This window comes from Neodothiora populina (assembly GCF_041146345.1).
Source record: "Neodothiora populina strain CPC 39397 chromosome Unknown canker_contig_17, whole genome shotgun sequence".
NCBI lineage: Eukaryota > Fungi > Ascomycota > Dothideomycetes > Dothideales > Dothioraceae > Neodothiora > Neodothiora populina.
This window is the reverse complement of record NW_027191406.1, coordinates 839,984-853,809: the sequence shown is the minus strand read 5'-3', so window position 1 is coordinate 853,809 and position 13,826 is coordinate 839,984. Positions and strand designations below refer to the sequence as shown.

Here is a 13,826-nt window from a genome sequence, read left to right as displayed (position 1 = left end):
ATGGCCAAGACTTCGAGATCGCCTGCTCGCTTAAAGAAGCCTAACCTCTAGCATCAGCATCATACTTGTATACGACCGAATATATCTCCGATCTCCTGTCACAATGATCCAGGGAACAGAACAGACACGATACTACGGACTACACGGGGGAACTCCTGTCGAGCGCGTAGGAACGAATTACGACCATGAGACTCCTCGGACAGGTCACTATAATGTGCCACTCCCGTCCATAGCGCGCTTTTAGTCCCTGCTGTGATCCACAAAAGCCTCACCTTTTCCTTGATCGGATCATTCTTCCTACGCCCTAGCCGGACCGCTGCGTGTGGTAAAAACGTACGTTATTCCCCTAGATATCCGAGGTGAACGTACGGAGGTTCTGGAAAACCCTGTCGTTGTTGGTGGCCTTCCCTTGGACCGATGCGCCTTACAGTAGGTCGTTGCTTATCCAGATAGGCCTAGCTCGAGTCGCTGCCTTATACAACTAAACATTGTTCTCACGTCCTGCGATACCACCTTTGCCACTACTTTTTCGCGTGTATGAAGTAATCTTCACATACGCTCAAACACCAAGCGACGCGAACAATACAACGCTCAAGACCTGCCCCGAAGTCGGTCGCACCACTTTAGGTTTGATAGTCAACAGACCAGGTGCTGTGAAATCACCACTGCATGCCCTTCGTCGAGACGTCGCGTAGCTGGACTTGAGGGCTATAGAGCGATGACGGGGAGTAAATGACTTGTAGCTTGAAATGAGTTCCGAGATCGTGGATGCTTTTGTCCCACTTGGAGAAATTGCTCTGCGACGTTATTGCAGACGATGGAGAGCGATGGCTTCGTGAGCATCTTAGCCGAAGGCGGCCCGTCCTGAGGGCGACCCTGTTCATTGATGGTCATTACTATGATCGACCTCACAATTATCGTCTGAGCAATGCCTTCAAGTCTCAGGTGCCGAGTTTTGAGTATTTAAGTGGGAATCTACGTCCATGCTAGGCGGTCTTTTCGTCGCAATCGGACTTTTCTTGGGCAGAAAGTGCGTTGAGTTGTGTACATGGCAAAAATTGAAGTTGACTTCGACACACTTCTCGGATGATTTTCACCGGGAATGCTGACACGCGACCAATCCGACTCGCCATGACATGGAATCGACGACACGTCGATGATGACACAGAGTATAGTAAAGGACATCTCTAGGCCTTGCTAGGCCCCAGAATATATGTACCCTGGGTTATAGCGAAGGGTCAAGTGAATGGAAGGTCAAAACAAGGAGCTTGACATTGACGAAATCACGAAAAGTGTCCTGGTAGAAAATTGCCTTTGCAGCATAACATTGGATATAGGAAACTGTACAGTATTGCGATAGGAAACACTCACGCACGAGCAACACCAGAGTATAATTCTTCTTAATCTTCAACGTCATCATCATCTCCTAAGCGGTCTTGGACCACTGGCTCAAGACTCCAAGCAAACTGCTGAGTGAGCCAGCGAGACCGACAATACCATCGTCGAGGCTGACGTAACCGAGAGCCGAGAGCGGAATAGTCAGATCGCACAGGTCAGAGACCAGCTGAACCTGGGTTTGAGATTGGAGCCTGGAGTGAGAGTTGTTAGGTTTGCGTCGAGACCCGTAATCGTGTGACAAGCACATACTTCTGAACCGCCTTGATCTCAATCGTCTTCTCCGCATCGTCCGACTGGGAAGCGACCTGCTGTCTGCTCTGATAAAGGGCATAAAGGCCATTACAGACACTGAAGCTCAACCCAGCAAGCCAGAACTTGTATGCCTCTCTCTGCAACCTCTTAGCCGCCAGACTCGGCCGCACACCCGCAGCATCGAGATAAGTCAACGTGTCGCAGCTCATGTAGCCCGCGTAGCCCAGCTGTCTGCCAGCGGTGAAGAAGCGCACGAAGGGATCAACGGATCTGGCATCGTAGGCCGTGGCGGCGGCCTTGAAGTGCTCGACGAACTTGCCGATGCGCATGGCCTTTCGCACGAGGCCGAGGTTGGCCTTGAGTTTGGCGAACTGCGTCACCGTCGCCTGCGTCGCATTTGTGCGCAGCAGGTACCATGACAGGAATCGCGAAAAGTACTGCACTAGACGGAGCACCTTGTCGCGACCGACTGGGCGACGGACATGTTGATCAGCTCATCGTGGCGCGCGCGCGGGTTTTGTTGTAGGTAGGCATGGACTTACGGGTCGTCGCGACATATTTGTTGTAATGCGTGACGGCAGGGTGGTAGATAAGCGCGTCGGCAACCATTGTGTCGAGTATCTCTTCGCTTTGACTATTGTAAAGCTTCGTCTTGGATGTTGATTGATGGACGGAAAAAAAAAGTGTACGAGGGTGGAAGGTGCAGTTATTAGGGATGAAACAAGAACAAAAGGTTCAACTACAATTCTGCTCTCCTCGTTATTATCGAATGCTTATGATTTGCGAGTGACCTTACCTAAAACTGGGCCACAATCTCGACCCTTTACCCCGGCTTAGTGGGGGGAGAGCGTCACTTTGCCTCTTATTGTGCTTTTACCGTACAACCTCACCTTATCGTATCAGCCCCTCCCCGAGCACATGAGGGATCGGTGTTTTGACATGACCAAAGGCCGAGGCATGTGATAAAAGGGGGCTATCTCGTCCGGATCTGTACATGAAGTCCGCCACTAATTATGCTTTTTGGTTCGACCTGTGATTATTCACCGAGTATCTTATCATTGACACTCTATAGCATTGTTTGGGAGACTTTTGGTGTTCCTTTAGGATTGAAATGATTCGAACACATGCCTTGACCATTCTCCAATCGACTCCGTACTGCCATGGAAGATCGTCCCGTTCACCCGCCCATCTAACGCCGTCCCTTGATCAATTCTTGCAGGACCCAACGCTAGAGAAATATATACGCACAAGCTCTTCCACCTTGCATCAATAGCCTGTAAAACAGATTGTTGCAAGCTCCGATGGTCTAGGGGTATGATTCACGCTTAGGGCTTACCCTGAGTTCAAATTGCGTGAGGTCCCGCGTTCGAATCGCGGTTGGAGCCTGTTCCTTTGCATTTTTTTTCCGCTCAGCTATCCCTCGATCTGCTGGATAGTTATATCTGTGTGTCTATGCACAATAGATATTTTGCCTTGCTGTGGTGGTAGGCTTGCTTTTTGTGTTGGGCTTGTGTCTCTTCACAGATTACGAGGCTTCATAGCGCTTGGTAAAAGGACGATAGTCTGAGGTATGAGTGTGACTAGTGACCTCAGCAGTAATCATGTTGTCTTGATATTTTGTGCTAGAATGCTATGTACAACAAAGTGCTCTATTACTTATATTTCACCTTCGAAGATCGCGTTCGAAGTCTGGTCATTTTCGTCCCAACTCGAATGGTAGTCTTGCTGAACTTTGGATGAGCAGATCCGAGAGGGTGGCTTGTCGGACAGATCAAGCTCGAGGTATTCTGTTGTGATCTCGTCGCAAGCCCTACTGGTATCGCTTCTACAGCGTAAGTGGTATTCCATACCGAGTAGAGGACTCTATGGTATACTTGTTGGTGTCACGCATGACGATGTCGCTGGCCGGAGGAACAGTCTCGTTATGTTCTTAAAGACCAGGCGGGGAACGCTCCTAGGTGGGTGTCCCCAGAAGATCAATAGACCCCTACGGCGGGCAAATCGGCCACTGTTCGCTGACTCGGAGATAGATATGGGGAGGAGCTGCGCGCACGATCCGCCCGGGATAATTGTTGCATTGATCGCGATCGTACTACGCTATTGTGCTTCATTCTCAGGAGGTGCAATTCCGGGACGATGTCCCTTTCGCTAAGGTACATCGTGAGTAGGCAGTGCATGATCTGAATCTGTATTTGGCTGCCCCCGGCCCGCTGGCTGTCTATTTATTGGCTGTGTTCTCGTAGTCATGGGCCTGTATGGGCGGTGGCCCTCGACAGGCTGTTGACCAGGAGACGGCTCTGCGCAAGGTCGCGTGTACATGCGTCTAGGGGTGGGACCACGTCCCTCGGAATTATGCGGTCTCGGCGTGCGCTGCTTCCAGTTCCCAGGATGTTGACGTGCGTGTTGATTACTCCCTGTGCGAGGGACATCACGTTCACCGCGGTTCTTTCCATCTTGGTTGCTCGTGGACTGATGAGCTCCAGTGGCCTGCAAAGCAGCTTGGGGGTTCTTGCCTACCGCTGCCTTCTCCCTTTCTATCCTGACGGCTTTTCTAGCTGCAGCTTCTCTGCGAAGCCTTTGCTTCATTGTCTCAGGCATAACAACATCTCGAATCGCTTGAAGATAGGCTTCAGGCTCGAGTGTGTGCTGGACGGCCATCATGATCAGTGCCTGGAGAGTATAGGCAGCATCGTTGCCGGCATTATGTAAATTAGTAGGTTCCAAACCAAGTCCACGAATGAGACGCTCCAGGCCTGTCGTATTCTTCTTCGTAGAGCCACACAGGTTCTGGGTGTCAAGGTGGCGTATGATGTTGTCTGCTATCGGCGGCGAGAAGCCAAGAAGTTTCAAGTAGTCGGTGTCGTTCTTCAGACCGTGCCCTACAAGTACAATCTTGCGCTTCTCTGTGACTGACGATTGATCGCCATCGGGGTGTTTGAAGATGTCTGTCAATACAGAATGCACATTTTGCAGAGGAACAAATTCAGAAAGGCCAAAGTTGAACTTGTCGGGACATCCAGGGATCCACTTCTTGTTCACAAGCCTCTTGTACTCCTCGACTCTCAGGTGGCGAGTCTTAATCTTTGAGAGCCACGAAGAAGATGCTTCACCTGGCTCAGTATCGATTATCTCACGTGTGTCCAAGACAGCTACTCCGATCTCGGTGATCTTGTCTTGTGCGAACTCATATGCCTCGAGATCAATGCAGAGAAAGACGACCGCAGGTTTCTTCTTGGCTTCCACGACTTGGCTTTGGTCGACGTTGGTCGATTCGCCTTCCGAGGATGATGATAGATGCAGGTAATTGAGTAGTGTTCTCATCTCAGTCTGATTAAGGATTGGTTTCGGAGGCTCAGCACTGCGCCCGGATCGGGACACTTGCTCCGCCATGGTGATTGGATATGATGACTCTATGTCTTGGGATGCAGACGACAAGGAAGAAGTCGCGGATGCAGTGACAAAGGTGGAGAAGTGGCGTTGTCTACCTGGAACATGTTGCCTTGATGGGCTGATAGCGAGTAGACGAGTCAAGTCATGCTGTCTTTGTCGCAAGAGTCCAAAGTGTATTCTCATTCGCCACGCCAGTGATAGAGCATGAGAGACCGATGAAATGAGATTAAAGGAGCACTTTGGGGCAAGCCTTATGATGTACAACTTGCACTGGTCGTCTCGCCTATTGGATTATCACTAACTGGCTCTTGGATATCTGGTACAATCTGCAATACATCAGGTCGAGCATACTGCACCTGTGAACCCCGGTCGTTGATAGAACGAGGCGCCAAGCACGTAGTACAGATCCAAAGCCGACGGCTTAGTTCGAGTACCGCTGGTAGCGCAGCAGACGACTCGGTGTAGCAAGTGGAACTTGAGATCCCTTAGTCATGTTCAGGATACTGTAGTACCTGTACTTATAGCAATTACAGCAAGCAGTAGGGCACTGTAGCTAGGGCACCTTGAATTAATCCTAAGGGTATATCTAGACACCTCAATTGGAGGTAGCCTACCTAGGTGGATTGTACTGCAAGGTAGCCAGTCAAGATGATAAGAGGAAAATCCATCGCTCTACTTGCTCGATTCTCACCCTTCTCGCTATGCAACGAGGCGGTGAGTAGCGGCAAGGCAGGATTCAAGAACGGTGTTGTCCAGCACATTATTGTTAGGGTAGAGCTACCTTATCTACTATATCAATACGGAGTAGCTCGAGACCCTGCAGGGATTGAAGCTGTAACAATCTCCAAAAAGTCGTTGTTTTACTTTTATATATAAACACTCTGTGTTGCGTACGCATGGAAATTTGGATCTACCTCGTTCACAACCCTTATTTTTTTTTTCGAGATACTGAATAAGAGGACGACTGTCTGCACGATAGAATAACAACTTGAATTTCGGTAGCCTTTGCATTGACATCAACATAATTGTAATGACGAACAAACACTCATGAATCGCCCAAGCCCATTTGCATCAAAAGGGTTCTTCAAGCCAGCCGCCCACTACCTAGGATCCGCCCTTTCCAACAACCAAATCAACTTCACTGGCCGCCGCAGGAGCTTGTCTCTCGACGATTCAGACACGGAGGCTGGCCGGGCAGGGATCAAGGGAGGAGGCACAATGGACGAAGACGAGGTGCCGCGAACGTCGTATCTGACTCCCCACGCCTCGACAGAGTCATCTGCTGCGATTCCACTCGTCGACATATCACCGTCTCCCTCGCCGTCTCCTCTTACCAGAGTCAGAAGCGCAGCTCAATCGGAAGATGACGAGGACTACGACACAGGAGACGGAGACCAGGGCAGGCCCCTCGTTGCATCGTCGCAGGTCAGCCGTGGGAGATTCTCTGCGCAAGAAGTGCTGAAAAGAGGGGGGTTAGGGAGGTTCTTCTACGGCACAGCTGTCGGTTGGAGGCTATACCTGGGACTGCTGGTGTTTTGGGTGGGAGGCTGTCAGCTTGGTCTGTTGTTGATGAATAGGTTCATCTTCTGGACTGGAACGTACAAGTTTCCCTACCCGTTGACCATGACTCTGATCCAACTGAGCATCACGCACTTGCTCCTTCTGGCTCTCGCCAGTCTGACACGTGGACTGCAGGCGCCGCTGAACAAAGTCGGCTTGGGGTGCATAGTCGCGCCGCCGCAGGCTTACTCGAAAGGCACTCGAGGCACAAGATACAGAGGCGGATCACGACACAAGTCGGCGTGGACGAATATCGTGCGATGGTTCACTCACGGCTCGGGCGGCATATCGGGCGGAGGTCTGTTCGAATGGCAGACTCAGGCGGTGCGACACGTCCTCCCGGTAGCCATCATCTTTACTTTCAGGATCATTCTGAGCAACATCTCCTACGCCTACGCTGTCCTGCCCATGTACATGCTGTCGCGCATTCTCATCATCCCGCTGTCCCTCATATTGACCAGCGTTCTCCTACGACAGAACCACTCTGTTCAGACCCTGTCTGCCACGCTCGCCGCAACCCTGAATCTCCTCATGGCAGTCATCAGACCCGGCGAGCGCGTCAGCTACGAATCCGTCCTCGCAGGCATTTTCTCTTCCTTGTTCGCCGCCCTCTACCCCATCGCTCTGCTACGCTCCTACCGCCAACTAGTCTCCGACCTCGTCCCCCAGGGCGACATCCTAGTAGTCACAGACGACACCCTGAACAGCAGCAGCAACAACAACACCAACAACGACCTCTCCTCGCCCGACAACACCTCCGTCAGCACAGGCACGAAAGAAGAAACCCGCGCCTACTGGCGCACCCTACACTACACCTCGATCCTGACAATCGCCTTCCTGATCCCTCTCGTGCTACTCTCCGGCGAGCTCAGGCAGATCCGCCGAAACTGCTATTTCCTCGACGTGCCCTGGTTCTGGTTCTTGGCCCTCTGCGGCAGCCTGGCCAATTTCGCCGTCGCGACCACGACGCTGCTGCTCATCAAAGCCACGAGCCCCCTGACGGCGAATTTCGTGAGTGTGCCGCGCTCTGCCTTCCAGATTGCCGTTCTGAGTAAGTTTCGTATGCCGGCGCATAGTTGGGTGGGCGTCGGGCTTTGCTGGGCTTGCTGTTTGTGGTATTTGCTTGTCAGGGCCAGAGAGGGGAGGGGCAGGCTGTTTGGTATCGAGGCGAGGTAGAGACAGAGGAAGGAGGCAACTCGGTCTTGAGGCGTCGCTTTGATACCCACCTACTCTTCGGCAGCTTCTCTGCTTGCGTGCTTGCTTGCTTGCCATCACTACAACACCATTTATACAGATCCAACCCACCTGAATGGTTCGTTTCTTGTGTTACTAGATAGATACTGTAGATAGCGTTTCCATTGACGCCCATCTGATAATCAAATACATCTCAAGAATGCAGCGCCTCATATTCTACCTGATCTCGTATAAGCATATAACCATCTATACCCTGCCTGTCTGCCTTCTCGTTCTCCTCCTAAGAAGTATTTTACTCAGCCATACCACCTCGTCCTCATCTACTAGTAGTACCTGACTCAAGGCCCCGTGAAAGCGGGGGAATGTGGGAGGGTACCTTACCTGTACCTCCTTATGACTGGGATCTAATAATAGTACCTTACCCTACTTTACCAAGGCTTATATATTATTGTATATATGCTAGACACATACCTCTAGGTTATTGGAGTATGTCTAGTGACAACCGAGGACGGGCTCAATGCTGCTTCGTGTCTGTTCTACTTTGCCTTAACTCTGTTATGGATTCGATGTATCTTCCAAGCTACAAATGTTCATGTGCTTGGCACATGCATGAAATGAGAAGCAAAAACAACCAGATAAGAGGACAACACGAGCAAGCAAGGCAGAAAGAGGATGAATCAAGCGGACCCGGCCGCATTTGAGCAATTGATTGACTTTCGAGTTCACAGGAACTCATGACGGAGAATAAAAACACCTGAGCTACCATAAACACCCCCGCGTCCCATCGTCATTAACCGAAATGAAAAGAGAAGAAAAGAAGACTCAGGATACCACATTTTCCCCCCCTTGTGGTATCTCTGTTTCCTGGACTAGTGCCAGCCACGCAGGGATAACAAAGATCCCCGGCGTGCAATCGCGATCCGCATGTAATCTAATATACACACGGTTCTAAGCATCCTCGTCCGAAACCTACGCCATGTAAATGCTCGATAATAACAACAACAAATCAGGCGGAGGTACATGGAAAATATTCCACGTCCTCAAAAAGATATTGTCGCGCGAGGCCGCAGAGGGTGTATGGGTATATAGATCCTCCGCGATAGACTTGGGCCATACCAGACCACCGCGATGTGTGTGCATTTACCACAGAGTGTATCCACCATCGATGAGGCAGTTGTTTCCAGTCATGAAAGCGGAGCCATCAGAGGCGAGGTAAACGGCCAGGTTGTTGAGGTCGTCAACGGAACCCAGACGCTTCTGAGGAGTGTTGTCGATCCAGATACGCTTCTGGGCATCGAGAGCGGGAACACGGTTCAGGGCGGTGTCCATGTAGCCGGGAGAGATGGAGTTGACACGGATACCGTGACGAGCCCACTCAGCGGCGAGGGACTTGGTGAGCTGGACAACGGCAGCCTTGGAAGCGTTGTAGCAAGACTGCTCCTGGGGGTAGTTGACGACCGAGCCGGACATGGAGGCAATGTTGATCATTGAACCACCAGTCTTGAGCTCCATCATCTTGCGACCGACAGCCTGAGCGACGAGGAAAGTACCGGTGATGTTGATGTCCAACAGACGGCGGAACTTCTCAGTGTCATAAACCTCGGCCTTGATGTTGGAATCGGCGATACCAGCGGCGTTGATCAGGACGTTGATCTGACCGTAGTGGTCGACGACGTCTCCGACAGCCTGCTTGATTGCGTCTGCGTCACGGACATCAACCTTGTAGAATCTGACGTCTACACCAGTCTGCTCGCTGAGCTCACGGGCGCTCTTGTCTCCAAGCTCCTGTTGCACATCCATAATGGCAATTCCAGAGACGCCGACCTCAGCGAGTGCCTGAGCCATGTTGTAACCGAGACCACGGCCACCACTGGGGAAACACGAATAAGCGAATTGAATGGTATATATAAAAGACCAAGGAAACTTACCCAGTCACAACGGCAACCTTGCCAGGGAGGGTGAATTTGCGGAGAGTGGGAGTGAGCTGAGGGAGGATGTCGAGGTTCAGAGGAGTAGCGACAGCCTGAGCATCCTGACCAGGGGGAGCCACAGGCTCGTCCTTTGCACTGACGGGGAGATCCTCCTCAGTGCGCTGGCCACCCTTGTAGCCAACAACGTTAATGTGCTTCTCGTTCACCGACTCAGGGTCACGGCGGACAGCAGAGCGGCTGAGGAAGGCACGCTGGCTGACCGGGGCGAAAGAAGGCTTGAAAGCCCGGGTTGCGCGAGCTGCGCGGCTGGCGACTCTGAAGCTGTTCATTTTTTTGTAGCTAGATAGAAGGGATTGAGGACTTGGGAGTGGTTGAGGAGGTTGGTTGGAGTATAGGAAGGAAGGAAGATAAAAGGCGTATCAGACAGGAAGGAAAGCCTGATAAATTATTAGGAAGATGAGAAAGAAGAAAGCTGGCAAACTGGGTCTTTGCTGACGTTAGCAGGTAGCCCACTTGTTTAGTCAAGTGAAGTGAAGAGATGTGCAAGGTAGTAGGTGGTAGTGAAGAAAAAGTGGTGCAAGCGGTGGATTGTGATGAAAAGTCGAGCGCGAATCTGACCTCAACATTCAGGAGTGATGACGCTGCCGTGGACGCTCCGTACGTGTTAGGTTCCCGTTCGGAAGGGACTAATCACTAGCTCAGTTTGCCGTCGTCCGGGGAAGATAAAAAGCAAGGACAGTCGCGCGTCGATGGGTGCTTGCAAGGTCCGAGAGCAAGGCGATTCCGTTTCTGACTAGAGGTGAGAAGAGCGCGCTTCTGGGGCTTCCAGAAACACAAACGTGAATCTATGTCCAATCGAGGTTTCAGGTCGTGTGATGTGCCTTGTTTTGTTCATGAGAAGATACTACGGGAAGACAGATAAGATATCCTTGGATACAAGACTTGCTACCTATGCTATGTATAAGATGAGCGAATAAATGAGTGAACAGTGACACCAACCACACTGTCGAGACGAACGTCGACCACTGCTTCTCCATCATCCAACAGAAACCTCATCATCACGCAACACTGACGAGCTCGGTTCTTCGCCACTTATCTTTTCCGGCGGTGAGGACCGGCGAGACCGGACAGCAAGGGATGGGAGCAGCAAGAGCCTGCGTACAGGTACTCTGTACAAATCAAGCATTGGCCGAGCCCTGAGCTGTCATTTCTAATGAGAAGTTTCGCGAAACGCAGCGATTCCCTGTCAAGGATCCAAATTGATCCCTTCGTACCGCCATGGCGTACCGAGCCAGAATCAGATTGATCGACGCTTGTGGGCCATTAGTTGGGGCGCGGATCCGCAATCAAAGTTAGTACGCAAAGACCCTGATAAAAGTGGCGTAGAATTTGTGGGTTCACCCGAATATACCGAGTTAGGACCCTGTCCCGCAGCTGTTGAAAACGTGTCTCGAGGAGCTTGCAACAGGTCCGTCTACGGCGATTTCTCGCAAGTACTTTCAAGTCAAACAACCTCGAAGCCTGGAAAGATTGCCATGACCTGTGGTTTGAGAGATTCGAGTTTCATGTGCATGGCAACATGCAGGTTTTTCCTTTTGTGTGATGAGGAGCTGAAGAAACTTTGCTACCTTCAGATTGTGGCTTGCACCAATATCGGGGAAGACGAATGTGCGACGGGGATAACAGCTGCACGCACCCCGACGCCAGGTACCAGAAAGGTGAAAGGAGGCGGAATTGACGAGTCCACGAACATGACACGAGCGGCAGCAGGTGCAAGTCTTTTATTTACATTTCAGCATGGACCCCTTATTTGAAACCATGGGCTTTAGGTAGCAGGCACGACATTATCTCTTTCCGCTCACATTCAGATCTTTTCCTTGTTCAGCTGTGCATAGTAGCTGTTGTATTACCCCAGGTCTTATGCCGTAGGGCTGATAGTCCCCCGAGAGTACAGTAGCTACCCGTCGACGCTGAGTCTACTGGGTTTTGTTCTAGAACATAATTTACAGTATCTTGGCCACAGGCGAAGAACAACCGCGTTGATGTGCTGCTCAGGCGGCCGCTAGTAGGCGTCGTAGCTTGAAGTAGAGATAGGACACGACTGCTTCCCCCTCCTCCATTCTGTGGGTTTTACCGAAGCAGCATATACAAGTACTATGATAGGCCTCGCAATGCGACCATTTTCGGCATCGACGTTGCCCGACTGAGGCCGCGACTTAACTTGATCGGGTAGGTACAGTAGGTAAGACTGATCATGCTATTCAGCAGAAGGTATAGCTGTATCATACTGTAGATGTCTCTTTCTCAGACACCACACCCACAACCATTCTCATTCGTACCAAACAACCATCGGCAGCCGACATGGATGATATGGCATCATCAAAACCAATAACCCCACGGATCATCATACACGGCGGTGCCGGGAACATAACGCGGGCCAATCTGACTCCAACAGCCTATCAAGCTTATCGCAGCGCTCTGCTATCCATCCTAGCAGAAGCGAAAAAACTGTTGACGAAACCAGGCGCCACGTCCCTCGATGTGGCGACTCATGCCGTGAGTTTACTAGAGAACAACCCCCTTTTCAACTCGGGCCATGGCGCCGTCTACACGCGGTCAGGCACACACGAACTCGAAGCCTCGGTCATGGTATCCTCGGGGTATCGCAAACGAGGCGTGGGCATCATGCTGGTGTCACGCGTCAAGAACCCGATTCTGATGGCTCGGGAAATGCTGATCAGAGGCGAAGACGAGGACGGAGGAGGCGCGGGCGGTCATTGTCAGCTCGCGGGCGAGACCGTACACGATCTCGCTTCTTCGTGGGGAATGGAGATGTGCGAACCGAGCTATTACTGGACGAAGCGGCGATGGGACGAGCATCGACGCGGGCTGGGACTGAGCACTGATGAAGCTACGTATCAGAGGAAGAGGAGAGAGGCTGATTATCCTTCCTCGACCTCACTCGAGCACGAAAAGCTTGTTGTAGATGACGCCAGTGTCGATGATGCACATGCATTCTCTGTATCGAATGACCCCTCCTGGGATGGACATGAATATCTCCCGCAGGGCACTGTCGGCTGCGTCGTGCTCGATGGCCAAGGCGTGCTGTGTACCGCGACCTCCACGGGTGGTCTCACCAATAAGGTAGCCCATAGAATCGGAGACACACCCACCATCGGCGCAGGCTTCTTCGCCGAACAATGGACAGAAGAGGAAGAAGAAGTCACTCCGGCACCGCACTACCAACAGCAACTCACAGTCTCACAGCAAGAGAGAATGGACTACTCGCCACAGCAGCAGCAGCAGCAGCAGCAGCAGCAGCAACCCTCACGCATATACCCATCTTCTACTTCCACCACAATGACAACAGCGCTCCTGAATAGCCTGGTGAAAGACTGTCTGCCCAGCCTAACTACATATCTCCCCATCACCACTCCCAACCACTATCTCACCTCCTCTCCCTCATCCACCTCTTTCCCCTCCTCCGAAAAGATCCCCGTCCCTCCCTCCAACAAACCAGCACAAGGGCCAGCAACAGCAACAAAAGCAGCAGCAATATCAGGCACGGGAAACGGCGACTCCTTCCTGCGCCTAAGCGCCGCACGAACCGCGTGCGCCATCGCCCGATTCTCTTCGCCAACCAGTGACAAAAGCAACCGTAAGAACAATCTCGCAGCAGCAGTAGCGCAGGTCGCCGGCCCGAACGGCATGCTGCAGCAGAGCGCTGGAGACAGATTCGGCAGGACGGGCGAGGGCGAGGGGGGGATGATTGGGATCGAGTTCGAGAACTCCCCACGTCGTCGTCGTGGGCCTAGGGGCACCGTGGTTGCTGATTTGAACTGTGGGGGTATGTTCAGGGCCTGGGTTGATGATGAGGGCAGGGAGAGGATGATGGTTTTCAGGGACGAGTATTGAGGGAGGGGGATTGATAAGTAGATAGGTGTGAATAGGTAGGTGGGTGGGTAGATGACTGGGTAGACGAGGGAAAAGGAGCAGAGCATGATATGGAGCTTTGGATTACGAGATCATAGAGTGGCTTGGAATAGAGCTGTTTGTTTTCGATTCTCAGACATGAAATCTATCTTAGACTTTCTTGTACCT

General features: G+C 51.8%; 4 protein-coding genes across 5 annotated transcripts; 2 read left to right on the top strand and 2 right to left on the bottom strand.

Annotated features, from left to right (window-relative positions):
* Positions 1-1,426: 1,426 nt before the first annotated feature.
* On the bottom strand, positions 1,427-2,259 carry AAFC00_004203 (uncharacterized protein; the record flags this gene model as incomplete). Its single annotated transcript, XM_069343808.1, has 3 exons — positions 1,427-1,589; positions 1,648-2,119; positions 2,193-2,259. 3 exons carry the CDS (start codon positions 2,257-2,259, stop codon positions 1,427-1,429), a joined length of 702 nt encoding a protein of 233 aa, XP_069202356.1.
* Positions 2,260-6,087: 3,828 nt separating this feature from the next.
* Positions 6,088-7,776, top strand: AAFC00_004202 (uncharacterized protein; the record flags this gene model as incomplete). The annotated part of the gene is made up of 1 exon (XM_069343805.1): positions 6,088-7,776. One exon carries the CDS (start codon positions 6,088-6,090, stop codon positions 7,774-7,776), a length of 1,689 nt encoding a protein of 562 aa, XP_069202355.1.
* Positions 7,777-8,934: 1,158 nt separating this feature from the next.
* AAFC00_004201 (uncharacterized protein) lies at positions 8,935-10,054 on the bottom strand (the record flags this gene model as incomplete). The annotated part of the gene is made up of 2 exons (XM_069343804.1): positions 8,935-9,664; positions 9,723-10,054. The coding sequence occupies 2 exons, from the start codon at positions 10,052-10,054 to the stop codon at positions 8,935-8,937; spliced, it is 1,062 nt and encodes a 353-aa protein (XP_069202354.1).
* A 2,032-nt stretch (positions 10,055-12,086) lies between these two features.
* AAFC00_004200 (uncharacterized protein) lies at positions 12,087-13,640 on the top strand (the record flags this gene model as incomplete). Of its 2 annotated transcripts, none has more annotated exons than XM_069343803.1 (1): positions 12,087-13,640. In XM_069343803.1, one exon carries the CDS (start codon positions 12,087-12,089, stop codon positions 13,638-13,640), a length of 1,554 nt encoding a protein of 517 aa, XP_069202353.1. The 2 variants fall into 2 exon arrangements, with proteins under 2 accessions (XP_069202353.1, XP_069202352.1); XM_069343802.1 differs by having other exon boundaries at positions 12,096-13,640.
* Between the last annotated feature and the right edge of the window lie 186 nt (positions 13,641-13,826).